This window comes from Octopus sinensis, linkage group LG5, assembly GCF_006345805.1.
Source record: "Octopus sinensis linkage group LG5, ASM634580v1, whole genome shotgun sequence".
NCBI lineage: Eukaryota > Metazoa > Mollusca > Cephalopoda > Octopoda > Octopodidae > Octopus > Octopus sinensis.
The window spans coordinates 42,900,913-42,916,141 of record NC_043001.1 but is presented as its reverse complement, the minus strand read 5'-3'; the positions used below and the strand labels follow the sequence as shown (position 1 = coordinate 42,916,141).

Here is a 15,229-nt window from a genome sequence, read left to right as displayed (position 1 = left end):
TACACTCTTGGAATGGTTGACATTAGGAAGGGCATCCAGCTGTAGAAAGCCATGCCAAATCAGACTGGGGTCTGGTGCAGCCTTCCAGATTGCCACTCTGATCAGTCCAACCCATCAGCAGGACAACAGACGTACGATGATAATGATGATGCAAGTGCTCATTTTGAATCTTGCTGTCCACCATATATATAACAGTATATTAGTGGTTGGCAGTTATCAGCATGGATCAGTGAACAGTTTGTTCACCAAAACATAAACAAGACTGGTGTCTCAGAATCGCCTGTACTAATGAATCAAGTTATGAACATATATTTGTCATAGAAGCTATTCTCTTGTGATGAAAACAACAGTGATAAGTATATTCACATTCAAAGCTGCCAGAACATATTAAAAATGAATATACTAGTCATTGTTTTGATTCTCACTCTTTGCTCTGCATATAACAATTTATTATATATCTGTCTATCTATACATAAACACACACACAATGTAATGTAACGTAATACACATGCAAAATGCACTAGGATGTATAAATATCACTTTATTCTTACACAGTCATGTTTTGATTGCCAAGTCAATTTCACCAATGAAGAAAAGGAGGTGTCTGTCTGTAGCACTCTTTCAAATACACAAATACGCATTTAGGCTACTACACCTCTTAGCATTGAGGTAGCAGGTCATTATTTTAATAACCACAATTACCAACCGGAAATTTAACCCTTTAGTTAAATGTAATGTATACTAATTCACATTTTCAACTAACCATTTATCATCTTGTAGCATTGAGATTTTGATGATGTGATTGTATATATTCAAAATGACATTGTAGGGTAAGTGTGAAAGACAGGATCTGGCCAGTTTGAACATAAAACAGGTAGAATATTTGGGCCAGATATGGCTCGATTAAATATTACAGATAACTAGAAAAGCACTCAGAGGGTACAGACCTCTGCCAAGCAGCTCGTTTCCACTCATATGCCTGCATGCTGAAAATTTCCCAAACCAATGCCAGCAAAAACATAACCTCCTTGGCTGGGGTAAAAAAAAAAAATAATGCAGCCATACGATTTTTTAAAAAAAACTTTAAAAACGGGAATCATCTGAAGCAGTTATAATATATCCCCGATATCAACAAAGTGGGTTGTGTCCCTTTGGTTATCGATCGCCAGTGGCCCTGCTATCTCGTGGGTTCCAATAGGCTAGCAGGAATTTCCTGAAATGCAAGCATGGTCCAAAGACCTCCGATCTTGAGTTCAGGATGTTCCCTGGGTTGAGGGAGTCCTTTAGGATCCTTGCCTGTTCAGCTATGCATAATTTACAGTGGTTGGTCCCATTAATGTAGGGTCCTGGATTCTCTAGGATTCTCCATGATATTGTGTATGGAATCCTGTTATCTATTAGCTGCCATACATGGCTGGCTAATGACATGACAAATTTCCTTTCTAGTATCCTGAAGGAGGATCTGTGGTTGGAGAGGCATTGTTTGAACACATTCATGGAACAGCCAATGTATTTCCATGGTTGGGTTTTGGCAGTGGTATGTCTATTGGTGTTGGCTTTGCTGCCACCACTGTTGCTGGGACTGGTGGTGTTGGTGCTAGTGGTGTTGGCGTTGGTGGTGTTGGTGCTGCTGGTAATGGTTTCATTGGAGGTGGTAATGGTGTTGGTGCCACCAATTTAAATCAGGAGCTCTCAACCACTTTTTATTTATGGACGTCTTTCATTCTGATGGACCTTCATAGCCATTCAATGTTTAAAACTAGTTTTGCAGAAACTTCTTTCAAAATTCTTATTTTGTTTTTCACACATTAACTTATGCAGACTGAACTACATAAAATGTTACAGAAAGAAACCTAGCTGTATCTTGCAGTACATACCAATACATAAGTCTAAAGTAAAAGTTTTTCAGGGACCCTTAAAATACTATAGTGGATCCCCAATTTACTATTTTGTGGACTGTCAAAAATCTTTTATGGACCCTCAGGGGCCATATGGATCCCAGTTGAGAACCACTGATTTAAATGGACAAGGAACAGATAGAACATACACTTCAGCAAGTAACTGGCCATTTTATTGGGTTTCCTGATGAGCAAATACTGATAGAAGATTATCATGCCCATAATTCTAGGGAAAAAAAATCATTTTCCAATGATTATATTTCTATAAAGCTAAAAAAGGATTTCAATTTCAGTAAGCATCAAATCAGATTTCATAAGGTGAGTTTATTAAAGAAGTACAGTCAGATAGTTATTTTCATAGCCATTTTAGACAGAATGGCTAAGTTATAGTTTAACCTAGTGCAAAAGAAAAATGTAAAAATAGAATGCATTAGATATTCACTAGAAATAAATCAACAAAATTATCATCATAGCACCTAATTTCCCTATCATCATTATATTTCATGAATAAGAAAATCAAACTAGACAGAAAATGTTGAAGGAACTAATTAATAAACAAACCATATGAGCAACAAAAATATTACATCTTTTCACATGACATCTTCATTACGTTAGTATTCTTCTTATTAATACTTAAAGAAGTAGATAATCTCTTCGTAAAATTCAACTTTTTCAAAGTTAATTGTTTTGCTCCCAAAATAGAATGAGTTGAATAATCAGATAAGCTACAGTGTTACCATACTTGTAAGATAGTTACAGAGAGGAATTTGTTTTCTTTTATTTAGCAAATTTATCACCTATATTGTTACTAATGTAACTATATAGCTGATAAATTAAATACTATTTTGATAGGTGAATTTCACTTAATGAACATTATATTGAACATTATTAGATACGTTTCAGCAATAATTATCCAAAAAGAATTTGCAAGATTTCTATGGCTGTGTGGTAAGAAGTTAACTTCCCAACCACATGATTTCTGGTTCAGTCGCACTGCATGGCACCTTGCGCAAATGTCTTCTCCTATAGTCTCAGGCCCATTAAAGCCATGTAAGTAAACAGAAACTGAAAGAAACCTGTTGTGTGTATGTATATATATATATAGTGAGACAGTTGTAATAAAAGTATTTGGTCAAAATTAAGCCATTGCACTTTGCCTTCGTCAACCTGGAGAAAGTTTTCAACAGAATTCCCCGCTCGTTTCTTTGGTGGTCTCTAAGGAAGCTAGGAGTAGAGGAGTGGCTTGTTAGAGCAGTTCAAGCCATGTACAGCAATGCTGTCAGTAAGGTGAATTTAAAACTGGATGCCCATGGGAACTGCTATATGCTGATGATCTTGCTCTTATTGCAGAATCTGAAGCAGAATTGGAGAAGTTCCAGGTTTGGAAGCAAAACCTGGAATCAACAGACCTTAAAGTCAACTTAGCTATGACTAAAGTTGTTATTAGTGAGAAAGGAGATAAGACTTTCATTCTGGCTGGGTAATGGCCCGGTTCAATATTCAGGAAAGGAGTGGGATGTAATTCCATTTGCTGCACCAAGTGCAAGCTGTGGACGCATAAGAGATGCAATGGAATCGTGGGAAGGTTATCAGATATGGTCACTTTCATGTGGCAGATGTGCAGGAACATAAGTACTAAGAGCACAAGGGACTTAAACTCTCTCAAATGCCCAGGAGGATCTCTTGAGGTAGTACATAGTTTCTGCTATTTAGGTGACCGAATTAGTAATGGTGGTGGATGCTCTGAAAGTATTGTTTCTAGAATAAGAATAGGGTGGAGGAAGTTCAGAGAACTACTACCTCTGTTGGCAGCAAAAGGACACACAGAGTGAAAGGTAGATTGTATGATGCTTGTGTGAGAAAGGTTATGTTACATGGCAGTGAGACATGGGCTCTGATTGTGGAGGACATGTGTAGGCTGCAGAAGAATGAAAGTAGTATGCTCTGTTGGATTTGCAACATCAGTGTGCATGACCAACAAAGCACAACTGTGTTAAGAGAAAAGTTAAGCATAAGAGGGATTAAATATGGTATGTAGGAGAGGAGAATGCATTGGTTTGGACATGTGATGCATATGAGTGATGACAGCTATATACAGAAGTGCCTATCGCTAAAAATGGATGGTACCTGTGGAAGAGGGAGACACAGGGAGACATGAGATGAAGTGGTGAGGACTGATCTTAGGATGTTGGGGCTCATGGAGGAAATGACTGTGGACCGAGATGTTTGGAAATTTGAAGTTCTAGAGAAGACCTTTCCATGAAGCAGTGCTAGAAGAATTGTGCCCCACCCACTCTACCCTAAGAAATTGTACAACAACTACTCTTCTAATTGCATCTTTCTCATCCTCACATTTCCTCTTCATAAATTATGATTATTTTCCAATCCCCTTTCTTACTCTCACTGCCCTGCTTACTGTATCACTGCACCCACACCTATTTTTCTAACACTACACCATCTCTATTCTACTCTCTCTTACACTTTTACTGTTTCATACTCTCTCTTTCCTTTTGGTCACTCTCCCTTTTTGTTTTTCCTCTGACTAGGTAACCAAGTATCTCCTTTACATCAGCACACTTGTTTCTGGCCTATTTTGTACCTCTCACTCTCTGTCTTCCCCCCCCCTCTCTCTCTCTCTCTCTCTCTCTCACTGGGTAACCATGTACCTCCTCTATAGCAAGATGCCTCTTTCTGCTTTTCCCTGTTACACTCTAACCTTTCATCATTTGATACTGGATCACTTCCTCTAATGCCCCCTCTGTCATGGCAAGACACCTGCTTCTGTCTCTCTATCTCTTTTTCACACTCTAACTTTTCATCCTTTGATACAAGTTACCCTCCTCAAATGCTCTGCCCCTCTCATAATTCCTTGTCTTGTGAGTTACTTGGTTACCATGCCAATGCTGGTGCCACATTAAAAGCATCCAATGCACACTGTAATGTGGTTGGCATTTGGAAGGGCATCAGCTGTAAAAATCATACCAAAATGAACCTCAGCTGTGCTAGTTCCACATGAAAAGCACTGAGTCCACTCTGCAGCGTGGTTGGTGTTAAGAAGAGCATCCAGCAGTAAAATCCCTGCCAAAACAGACACAGTAGCCATGGGTAGGTTTTCTAAGTAGCCGGCTCCTGTCAACCATCCTACCCATGCATGCATGGAAGATGGAAGTTAAATAATGATGATGATGATATCATTATCATCATCATCATCATTTAACGTCCATTTTCCATGCTGGTATGGGTTGGACGGTTTGACTGGGGACTAGCAAGCCAGTTGGCAGCACCAGGCTCCAGTCTAATCTGGCAAGGTTTCTACAGCTGGATGCTCTTCCTAAAGCCAGCCACTCCGAGAGTGTAGTGGGCGCTCTTTATCTGCCACCTGCACAGGAGCCAGTCAGGCAGCACTGGCATTGACCATGTTTGGATGGTGCTTTTTACATTCCACTGGCACAGGAGTCAGTCGGGGGGCACGGCATTGACCACGTTCGGATGGTGCTTTTTAAATGCTACCAGTACGAGGAGCCAGTCAAGCGGAACTGGTATCAACTCACACTTGAATGATGCTTATTATATACCACCAGCTTGGGTGCCAGTCAGGTGGCACTGGTATCAACCACAACTACGATTTCCATTTTGATTTTGGTTTTGCTTTTACTTGGACTCAATAGGTCTTCTCAAGTGTAGCGTATCACCCAACAATTCAAGGGTACTTCTAAATTGGCTGGTTATGCAACACTGGTATCGGCTATGGCTGTGATCTCACTTTACTTGCCGGGTCGGCTGTGTGTTAAGAAGCTTGCTTCACAACCACATGGTTCTGGGATCAGTCCTACTGTGTAACACCTTGGACAAGGGTCTTCTACTATAGCCTTGGGCCGACCAAAGCCTTGTGAGTGGATTTTGTAGATGGAAACTGAAAAAAACCTGTCATACTGTAAAGTGGTTACCAAAACTGACCTGGTAAGCTAGTGAGCTGCACCAGACTCTGGTCTGATTTGGCATGGTTTCTACAGCTGGATACCCTTCCTAAAGCCAACCACTTTACAGAGTGTGCTGGGTGCTTTTACGCGGCACTGCACAGGTGCATTTACATGGTATCACATGGGTGCTTTTACATGGCACTGCACAGGCACTTCTATGTGGTACCACACAGGTGCTTTTACATGGCATCAAATGGGCACTTCTACATGTCACTGCACAGGCACTTTTACGTGACACCATACAGGTGCTTCTAAGTGGCACTGCCCTGAGTGCTTTACACTACCAGAAGGATTAGTCTTAACACTTCTGCTGCAGAGTATGCTCTAAATTAAAATCTTATGAAGAAAAGACATAAGTAATGTAGCTGCTCAAAATTATCTGTTTAAGAACAAATTTCACATACTGTTTTAACAAAACATATTTCAGTGACACCCAATAACCAAAACCAATGTCAGTATAAAAAAGACTATACTAAAGAAATTTATTTTTTTAAACATGAAAGTTGTTCACATATTTTAAAATGAGCTGTGCTTGTCAGCAGCTGATTGCATGGATATAGCTTCAAAACCAATAAATATCAAACTGACAAAAGGAAATACTTCTTCTATAGAACGACTAACAAATGTTGCTTCTCCAAGGACAGTAATCAGCAACATATCGAACATGATCTAAAAGTAAAGTAGTGGCAATGTGGAAACAGAGTTTTTGAGTGAAGTGGGTGCAGGCCATGAAGTGGAATGTCACCTGGGAGGACATCTGATAATGGAACCTACAGAGAATCAAGTTCTTAATCCAGGGGAATGGGCTATGATGTCCTCCCCACCAGCCCATCAAATTTATTAACATGGGGCATAGCGAAACTCCCATGCATGCACCCAGTGTTCAAAGACAGAGACCTTTAAATACATCCTAAACAGCTGCTGTGAGGCACTGAATGAGTTATGCTATCACTGGAGACAAAATCAGGTTGTCAAGCTCATTGATGAGGCAATCAGCAAAAATACCAGCACTACAGCCAGTAAGATAGCCTTTGTTAAGGAGGGACACTCGCTAAAGAAAAGAATCAGAACAGCTCTTGTAGTTTGCTTTCCCCATCAGATTACTGGATAATGGAAATTAACCTAGAGAAGTAGCTATAATTTTTAGCACATTTCACCCAGACCTTGTTGAGACTAGATATCATTTTGATTTCTGAGACAAGGCAGTAAATTCTATTAGAATTAAATATATCCTGGGAAGAAAGGGTGGAGGAAGCAGAAGAGTTGAAGAGAACTAAGCACCAGAAGTTGGTAGAAGACTTCCACAAGAATGGATAGAGAACAAGATGTTTACCAGTGGAGGTTGACAGTTAAGAATTCACAGGTTGTACTCTGAATAATGCATATGGAACCCTCAACATTACAGGAGTCAGCAGAAGAGCCATCAAGAACAACATAGAAGTTGTTGAGAAAGCATATACATGGCTCTGATTGAAGACAGATGGTCACTGAAGTAAGTAGAAAGCCATTTGGGCTCAAGCTTAGGTCACTTGGATGAGAGGGCATGTTTAAGATCTCAGACACTCAATGAATCCACAATACAACACTGACTTTGTGTCCAAGTATTACAGCTGTAGATGTATATAGAACTAATACAAGAGTCTTCAACCACACCTTATCACTGGAGTTCTCAAAAGAGAAAATAAGACTTTTGCTACACAAGAATTGGTTTGAGGTATGGAAAGCAAGCATTCAGGAAAATATCTCTTTAAGAAAATGCAAAATAGTCTCATTGGATCTGTTTTAAATGGTTCTGTGTAAGAGAAGACAAATTGAAAATGAGGATAACAAAATACAAAAGAGAGTAATTAATTTCAACTTACTTTTTTGACCTGTTCTAAATAAAGTTCTGTTTTTGCATCATTTTCTCTTTGCATTTTCTCTCTGGCTTTCTGCATTGCTTCAAATGTCTGTTGACACTTTTGATTGTCTATAAATATCAAAATATAAAAAGAAATAGTAGAATACAAGCTGTTAGATTAACAATAAAAGCTACTGCTGCACAAATGTGAGAAAACCTGGATGCATTTATAAGATATTTTATTTAGAATTTAATTCACTTTATAATCTATATTTCTGGTTTATGAATATTCCATGACTAATACCATATTGCTACTTTCAGCTTCATTTCCAAACTGTTTTACAACAGTAGGAACATGATACGGCAGAATCATTAGAACATTGGACAAAATGTCTGGTGGAATTTCTTCTGGCTTCAAATTCCACTAAGGTCAACTCTGCTTTTTATCTTTCCAAATTTATTATCATCATCATTTAATGTCCATGTTCTATGCTGGTATGGGTTGAATAGTATGACAGGATCCAATGTGTCCAAGGACTGCAGTGTCTGTTTTGGTGTGATTTCTATGACTGGATGCCATTCCTAACACCAACCACTTTATAGCATGGACTGGGGGCTTTTTTCATGTCACCTGCACTATTAAGGTTGCCATGCAGCTTACAGAACTACAAACCTTGGGGTGGAAGAAATCAGGTTCACACTAGAGGATGAGGAGATTGAACTGTGAGGTGATGGGGGAATGCAACTTCTTGTAGATCTGCATAGCTATTCAAATATAATAGGGGAAGGGGAGAGAAAGAGAAAGGTCAATAAAATAAGGTACTAGTTGAGTATTGGGGTAGATACAATCAACTGTCCCCTCTCATCCACCAAATTTCCGATCATATGTCTCCATAAAAATTAATTTAATCTCATTAGCTAGCCATGGCCTAGATGGTGTTATTTAAAAGGGTAAAGGATAACGACCCCCTTTGGTCATGAGTGACCATGGAATTGCACCGAGAAAGTTATCCTCTGAGGCAGTCTGGGCAAGGTTGTTTATGGAAGACCAGCAGTTACTCATGCATACAAGCCGCCCCCTCCACACCACCAATGTTATCCAAGGGAAAGGCAAAAGTCGATACAGCTTGGCACCAGTGATATTGCAACTCATTTCTACAGCTATGTGAACTGGAGTAATGTGAAATAAAGTGTCTTGATCAAGTACACAACACACAGCCCTGTCTAGGAATCAAACTCACTATCGAATGATTGTGAAGTCAATGTTTTAACCACTACACCATGCACCTCCATGATGTTAGTTATAGTCTGCTATAATAATACTTTGAGCTTTCCAGCAAGTACAGGAGACAGCTCTTAATCTGACATCATCAGCAAAGGCATCTTTTAAATATTTAATGATTTCTAAAGAGAGTGTACTGTTTGAGGAAAAGATGCTACCAGTACCAACCACCTTGTTGAGTTGAAGAGATTGGAAACATTTTCTTCCTTGGCTTGTGAGTGCATATGGTGATATGAAATAAAGGATATATGCAATGAGAGTTTGGGAGGAATTTTGTTGAGTGGATGCCGTGTGGAGTTGCAAGCAAAGCAAGTAACAAATGTGAAATCTTTTTCAGTATCCTTTAATTCTCTAATACAGCTATAGTGTGAATAATAGAAAAGTGGCTGCAGCAACTACAGCAAAATTATATTTCTGCTCAACATATGGGCTTCCTAAAAAAAAGGCATTTGTTTCAAATTTCTCAGTGCTTTGAACCAAACCAAAACAAACTTATTCACTTTTCACTTGTACAGATAAAAGCTTCAAATTAAATGGTTGAAAGCTGTCATGGTTGTTTTGGTGTGATGGTTTATCATATCAGATCTGTCTATGGGAGATAAGTAATTCAATTCTTAAGATGATTATATCCACTTTTTCCTGTTAAAAGGAGTATATTTACTTAATATTTCATGAGCTGTTTTTATTATATAGTTTCATTTACATTCAAGCCTCCTAAAAAAATAAAGCTATTTTCAAATTTCTCAATGCTTTGAAGAAAACCAAAACATATACATATTTTTAAATATTTGATCTTGTTAACAAAATATCATATCACATAAAAATAATATTTTGAGACTATTTTTATTTTTATCTATTTTATGAAACATAAACAGATGACAACTTAAAGTGACGTACACTTCATCTAACCATAACTTTCATATATAATAAATAATACCACCCCACCTCTGCTTCAGCAATCAAAGCAAAACTTTTGCTAACTATGTTTAACATAAAATTAATAAAATCATAGAGATTTTAAATACTGCTTAGTGCATGTTCTATAATACAGATTAATAAGTAGAATAAAAATAGTGATAAATCCATAAATTAAGGTTGACAACATCTGAGATCATTGTAGATGTAAGTTTTAAAATATTGTTCACTGCACATTGTCCTGTTGGTAAGAAGAATTTAACTACCTTTAGATAATGCAAATGATCTCCTTTTGGTTTCTAACATGCAATATATACACAGCTGTTAATAAATAAATAATACATATACACACAAATGGTACAATGAGGTGACATAATATAGCAGGTGTCATATAAATTCAAACACTTAAATTAACATCCACAATAAAACCCCAATATATCAATATCCTTATCATTTCCTCATTTAATAACTCCCTCTACTTACTGCAGGAAGAGATAATGTGTTCTTACCAAACAACTTGCTATCTGGTATAGACTCATAATCATTATCTCTTATGATATTTTCCTGAATAGTATAAGCAGCATCATTAATGAATTATCATCCTTATTGTAATAATTTCACTATATTCATACCAAATGCTAGTAGTGGCGCCTCTGAAGGAAGAAGAAGCTGAGAAATCAATGCAATTTTTCTTCTTTTATGGTTCTGACCTTTTCAAACTGGATTAAGTGCATATATTATACATTTCTCGCCATTTTCCTTTCATTTAACCAAACTAGAACTTTTTAAATAGTGTCAATAAAAATCATCCAGTGATATGATAACAGAGGTATTTTATAGTCAGAGCATTGAATAAAGAGTTCTAACAGCAAAAGTTTTATAAGTTCATGCTTTCTTAAGAACATTCAATATTGGCATTAATTGTACTCCATGCAGTATCAAGAAATGAATTGTATTGCTACTACTAGTATGACATTTTATCCTGCCTTGCTCAAAAGAGTATATATATATATAATATATATATATATATATATATATATATATATATATATATAATTATAGAGAGGTAGAGAGAAGAGAAAGAAAAAGAGATTTATATATATATATAAATATATTAATTTATATAAATTTATATATAAATTAATATGTTCAATAAGAAATAATTATTTTCGAAATTTTTTCTCTTATGAGGTTTTCACGCTATCTACCTGACAATTTCTTGTTAAGTTTTCCTTATTAAGTAGTTGTCCTTAATTGCTATATATAATATATATATATAATTATAGAGAGATAGGGAGAAGAGAAAGAAAAAGAGATTATATATATATATTATATATATATATATATATACACACACACATATATATATATATATACACACACACATATATATATATATATATATATATATATATATATATAGTTAATCGAAAAAAAAATTAGGAAATACACAAGAAAAAACAACAATGCGAGGATGTGATACATATGTGGTACTAGAAGCTCAGAGAAGGAAAGGTAAGTAGTTTTACATTTCAAGCAAAGCTCTCCATCAGAAACAGGAGATGGAGGAAAGGCCAAAAGAAAAGGAAGACAGAGGGAAAAAATCGCCAACAATCCACATGTGGTTACTCCCATTGTCCTCTCCCCACAACTTCTCTGCTTCTTCAACACCCCTTTTCACTTGCCCTCCATTTCTGGCCTACCACCATACCTCTCTTTCCTTTAATGACTTACTCAGGATTCCTTTCCACCATAATCTATTGCTCTTTTGTTGTTCCCTTTCCTTCACACCTTTTGTCCATACTCACCTTTATAATGTAGGATAGGCTTAGATATCCCCCACCATCTCATTTCCACTGTATCTCACTTTTCTTCATCTCTTGATGCTAATCCCTTCCTCTTCCCATTTCATGCATACTCCCTTTCACCCAATTAATGCCTACCATGCTACTCTGTAGCACTTTCCACTGCCACCTCATTGCAATTATTGTAACAAAACATCTTCAAATGATTATTCCGGACCATATTCACCATCTACTTCAATTACTGCTTCCCGTGTGCTTGACAGATGGTCAGACCATCATTTAAAGATGCTTTTGTTAAATATTGTTATTGTTTTTGTTGAATAAAATTTGTTGAAAAAAAGCCGCAATAATTAAGCACCAACTAAATATAACTCTATCTTTCTCATCTTACTTACCCTTCACCATCTACAACCATCCTATACATTCTCTTCTATTCTCTATCAGTTATATAACTAAGCCCTTGCTCTTGCAAGTTACAGATCTTCACTAGTGCAGGTAAATAATGTACAACCATAGAAATACTGTTTATCCTTTTCTAATAGTCCTTAACATATGTATTCATCCTTGAGAGTAAGCATATTTTCCCTTCAACAGATTTCAGAACATCATAGCTTTTTGCCCCATGAGCATAAAGGTGAAATTTTTCTGGATCTCTTGGATTAACTGTGGATACATAGCTATTTACATTGTGATTTCTTCTTATTGGCAACCACTTACTTTCTCTATAGCTAAAAACAATGAATGGGAATTTAACAGTGGTTTCATTATTCTTCAGCATGCTACATATCACTGAGTTCCCCATAGGGAAATAGAAAAAAGGGTAAAACATTGGGTCAAGATGACAAGAAAATATGAGATGCAAGCAAGTGGGACGTTCCTTGGATGAATTACAATGTCTCTATTTCATTGATAAATATAGTAGTAATTTTATTATCCATAGGTAAATTATACTTCTCATTAGCTAGCCTACAAAACAGGCTAGCTAATGAGGATTCACAAGTCCTGATCCTGAACACAGTGGTATGGCAAGAACTATCAAACCTTCATATGTGAGTCCTACAGGCTATCACTTTGGCTATTGTTAAGTTTATATAATGTATGTGTATACACAAAATATATAGGATTAGTGGAAACATTGTGTTCAAGGTAAAAATTATTTTGTTTAATCTTAACATGAATCAAAGTTAATTGTGAAGAATTCTAATACCACTATATATTCACTAAGAGAGGCAGACAACTAGAAACTAAAACAGAAAAAATTCTAATGGACAGTGTGAAGTATTAAACAAGATTAGGAAAAGTTAAACAGCAAGAAATGAAGTTGCAGAAATTAGGAAAACAAATACTTCAATTAATAAAGAATCATTCAATTAGATTACACTCAAATAATGATGTGTTTGTTCTATAAACTCTATTTTCAATACAATTTCTTCATTTCTATTTCATTAAAATTTTTTTTTTTATATATATCTTTTCCTGCATCTAGGGGAACAGTACATAATACCTATGATCAAAATAAAGTATTGATGGAGGCTGAAAATATTCTTGAAATGTTATATATTTAAGACATATTGTTAAAAGCATTAAAAACAACATCTAAAAAAATAAAATAAATCTGAAGGAATTGAAAAGACAATTCTTTTTATTGAAAATATACAGAATAAACTATGAAAATGAAGCAAAATATTTTTTTAACAAAATATTAAAAAATTATTTCTAATTAATTTTCCTAAAAGTTAGTTTAACATAATATGGGGAATTCTAAAATATTTGATTTAAACAAGTAGATTTTTATCATATTAAATGAGGCATATACATTTAATAAAATCCTCTAATCAAGTTACATGAGATCTACAAAAGAACAACAGAATAAATTGAAAGCAAAAGAAAAAAATGAATAAACCAAAATTTGATAAAAGAATCATGAAATAAAATAATGAAAAATCAAAATTCTTTGCAAGTAAAAGATATATATTCAAGTATTAGGTCATCAAAAGTACCAATAACATTCCTTCCAATATTTTATACAGTGATAGGGAAGTAACGATGATAGAAGTAAATTAAATATTTTAAAGTATTTATTTCATCCAGCAAAGTTTTCAGTTCAAATCCTTACATCTCTTTATGGTTAATAAAATAGCACCAATATTATACAGGTGTCAATTATATCAACAGCATCTCCATCATGGAGAAGTTAACCTTTTCACTAGTCAAAACAAATCAATATTTTGTGAAGAGAAGTATTCCAAATGTATCTCTGTCAATATTATATTATACGAGAGAAGCTGATGTCTGTCTGTCTGTCAAAACATCTATTACAAGGAAGGAAAAGGGGAGGGGTCAAAAGAGGAGATAACCTCTTCTTTTAGAAGAATAGGAGAAAAAGTTAGTGTTAGGAAACAAATACAGTATCAGAGAGGGCAGAGAGAAAGAGAGGGACACAAAGAGAAAGTCAAACATAGTTAGATAGAAAGACAGATAGACTACCAGATAGATAGGAAGGTAGGTGGAGTAATCACCATAGTAACTATCAGATTTTGATTAAAATTATGGGAATTTTAAGCGAAAGTCTGTCAACACAATGCAACACTGACTTCAAAGAAATAACTGCATATATATATATATATATATATATATATATACTACATATATGGGAAGTGAGCCCAGCCCACTTATGAATGCCTTTCCTCCCTTGGACACAAAGACCGGTTGAGGCAAGCGAAGTCGATATAGAACCTCATCCGACGACAGACACCCATGCCAACCCCCCATGCTTGCGAAGACATGTTGGGGCAAGCGAAATCGAAATCGAAATCGAATTGAACCAGCCAGGATCCCTGGCCTGGTGGTACGTAAAAAGCACTATCCGACTCGTGGCCGTGGCACGTAAAATACTCCAATGCGACCGTACGACAGGCACCCATGCCAACCCCCTTTGCTTGTGAAGACATGTTGGGGCAAGCGAAATCGAAATCGAATTGAACCAGCCAGGATCCCTGGTCTGGTGGTACGTAAAAAGCACTATCCGACTCGTGGCCGTGGCACGTAAAATACTCCAATGCGACCGTACGACAGGCACCATGCCAACCCCCTTTGCTTGTGAAGACATGTTGGGGCAAGCGAAATCGAAATCGAATTGAACCAGCCAGGATCCCTGGTCTGGTGGTACGTAAAAAGCACTATCCGACCCGTGGCCGATGCCAGCACCACCTCGACTGGCTTCCGTGCGGTGGCACATAAAATACACCAATCTGACCGTGGCCGTTGCCAGCCCCGCCTGGCACCTGTGCAGGTGGCACGTAAAAAGCACCCACTACACTCACGGAGTGGTTGGCGTTAGGAAGGGCATCCAGCTGTAGAAACATTGCCAGATTAGACTGGAGCCTGGTGCAGCCTTCTGGCTTCCCAGAACCCCGGTCGAACCGTCCAACCCATGCTAGCATGGAGAACGGACGTTAAACGACGATGATGATGATGATGATGGGAAATTCTGTCTGTCTGTGGGTGTG

The 15,229-nt window shown here is 36.8% G+C and overlaps 1 protein-coding gene across 1 annotated transcript in view; it reads right to left on the bottom strand.

The window, feature by feature from the left end:
• LOC115211679 overlaps positions 1-15,229 on the bottom strand; it is a 226,936-nt gene that overhangs the window by 178,652 nt on the left and 33,055 nt on the right. The window contains exon 3 of the mRNA XM_029780325.2: positions 7,741-7,847. Within this exon, the coding sequence (XP_029636185.1) occupies positions 7,741-7,847 (107 nt within the window). The remainder of the gene's footprint in view (positions 1-7,740; positions 7,848-15,229) is intronic.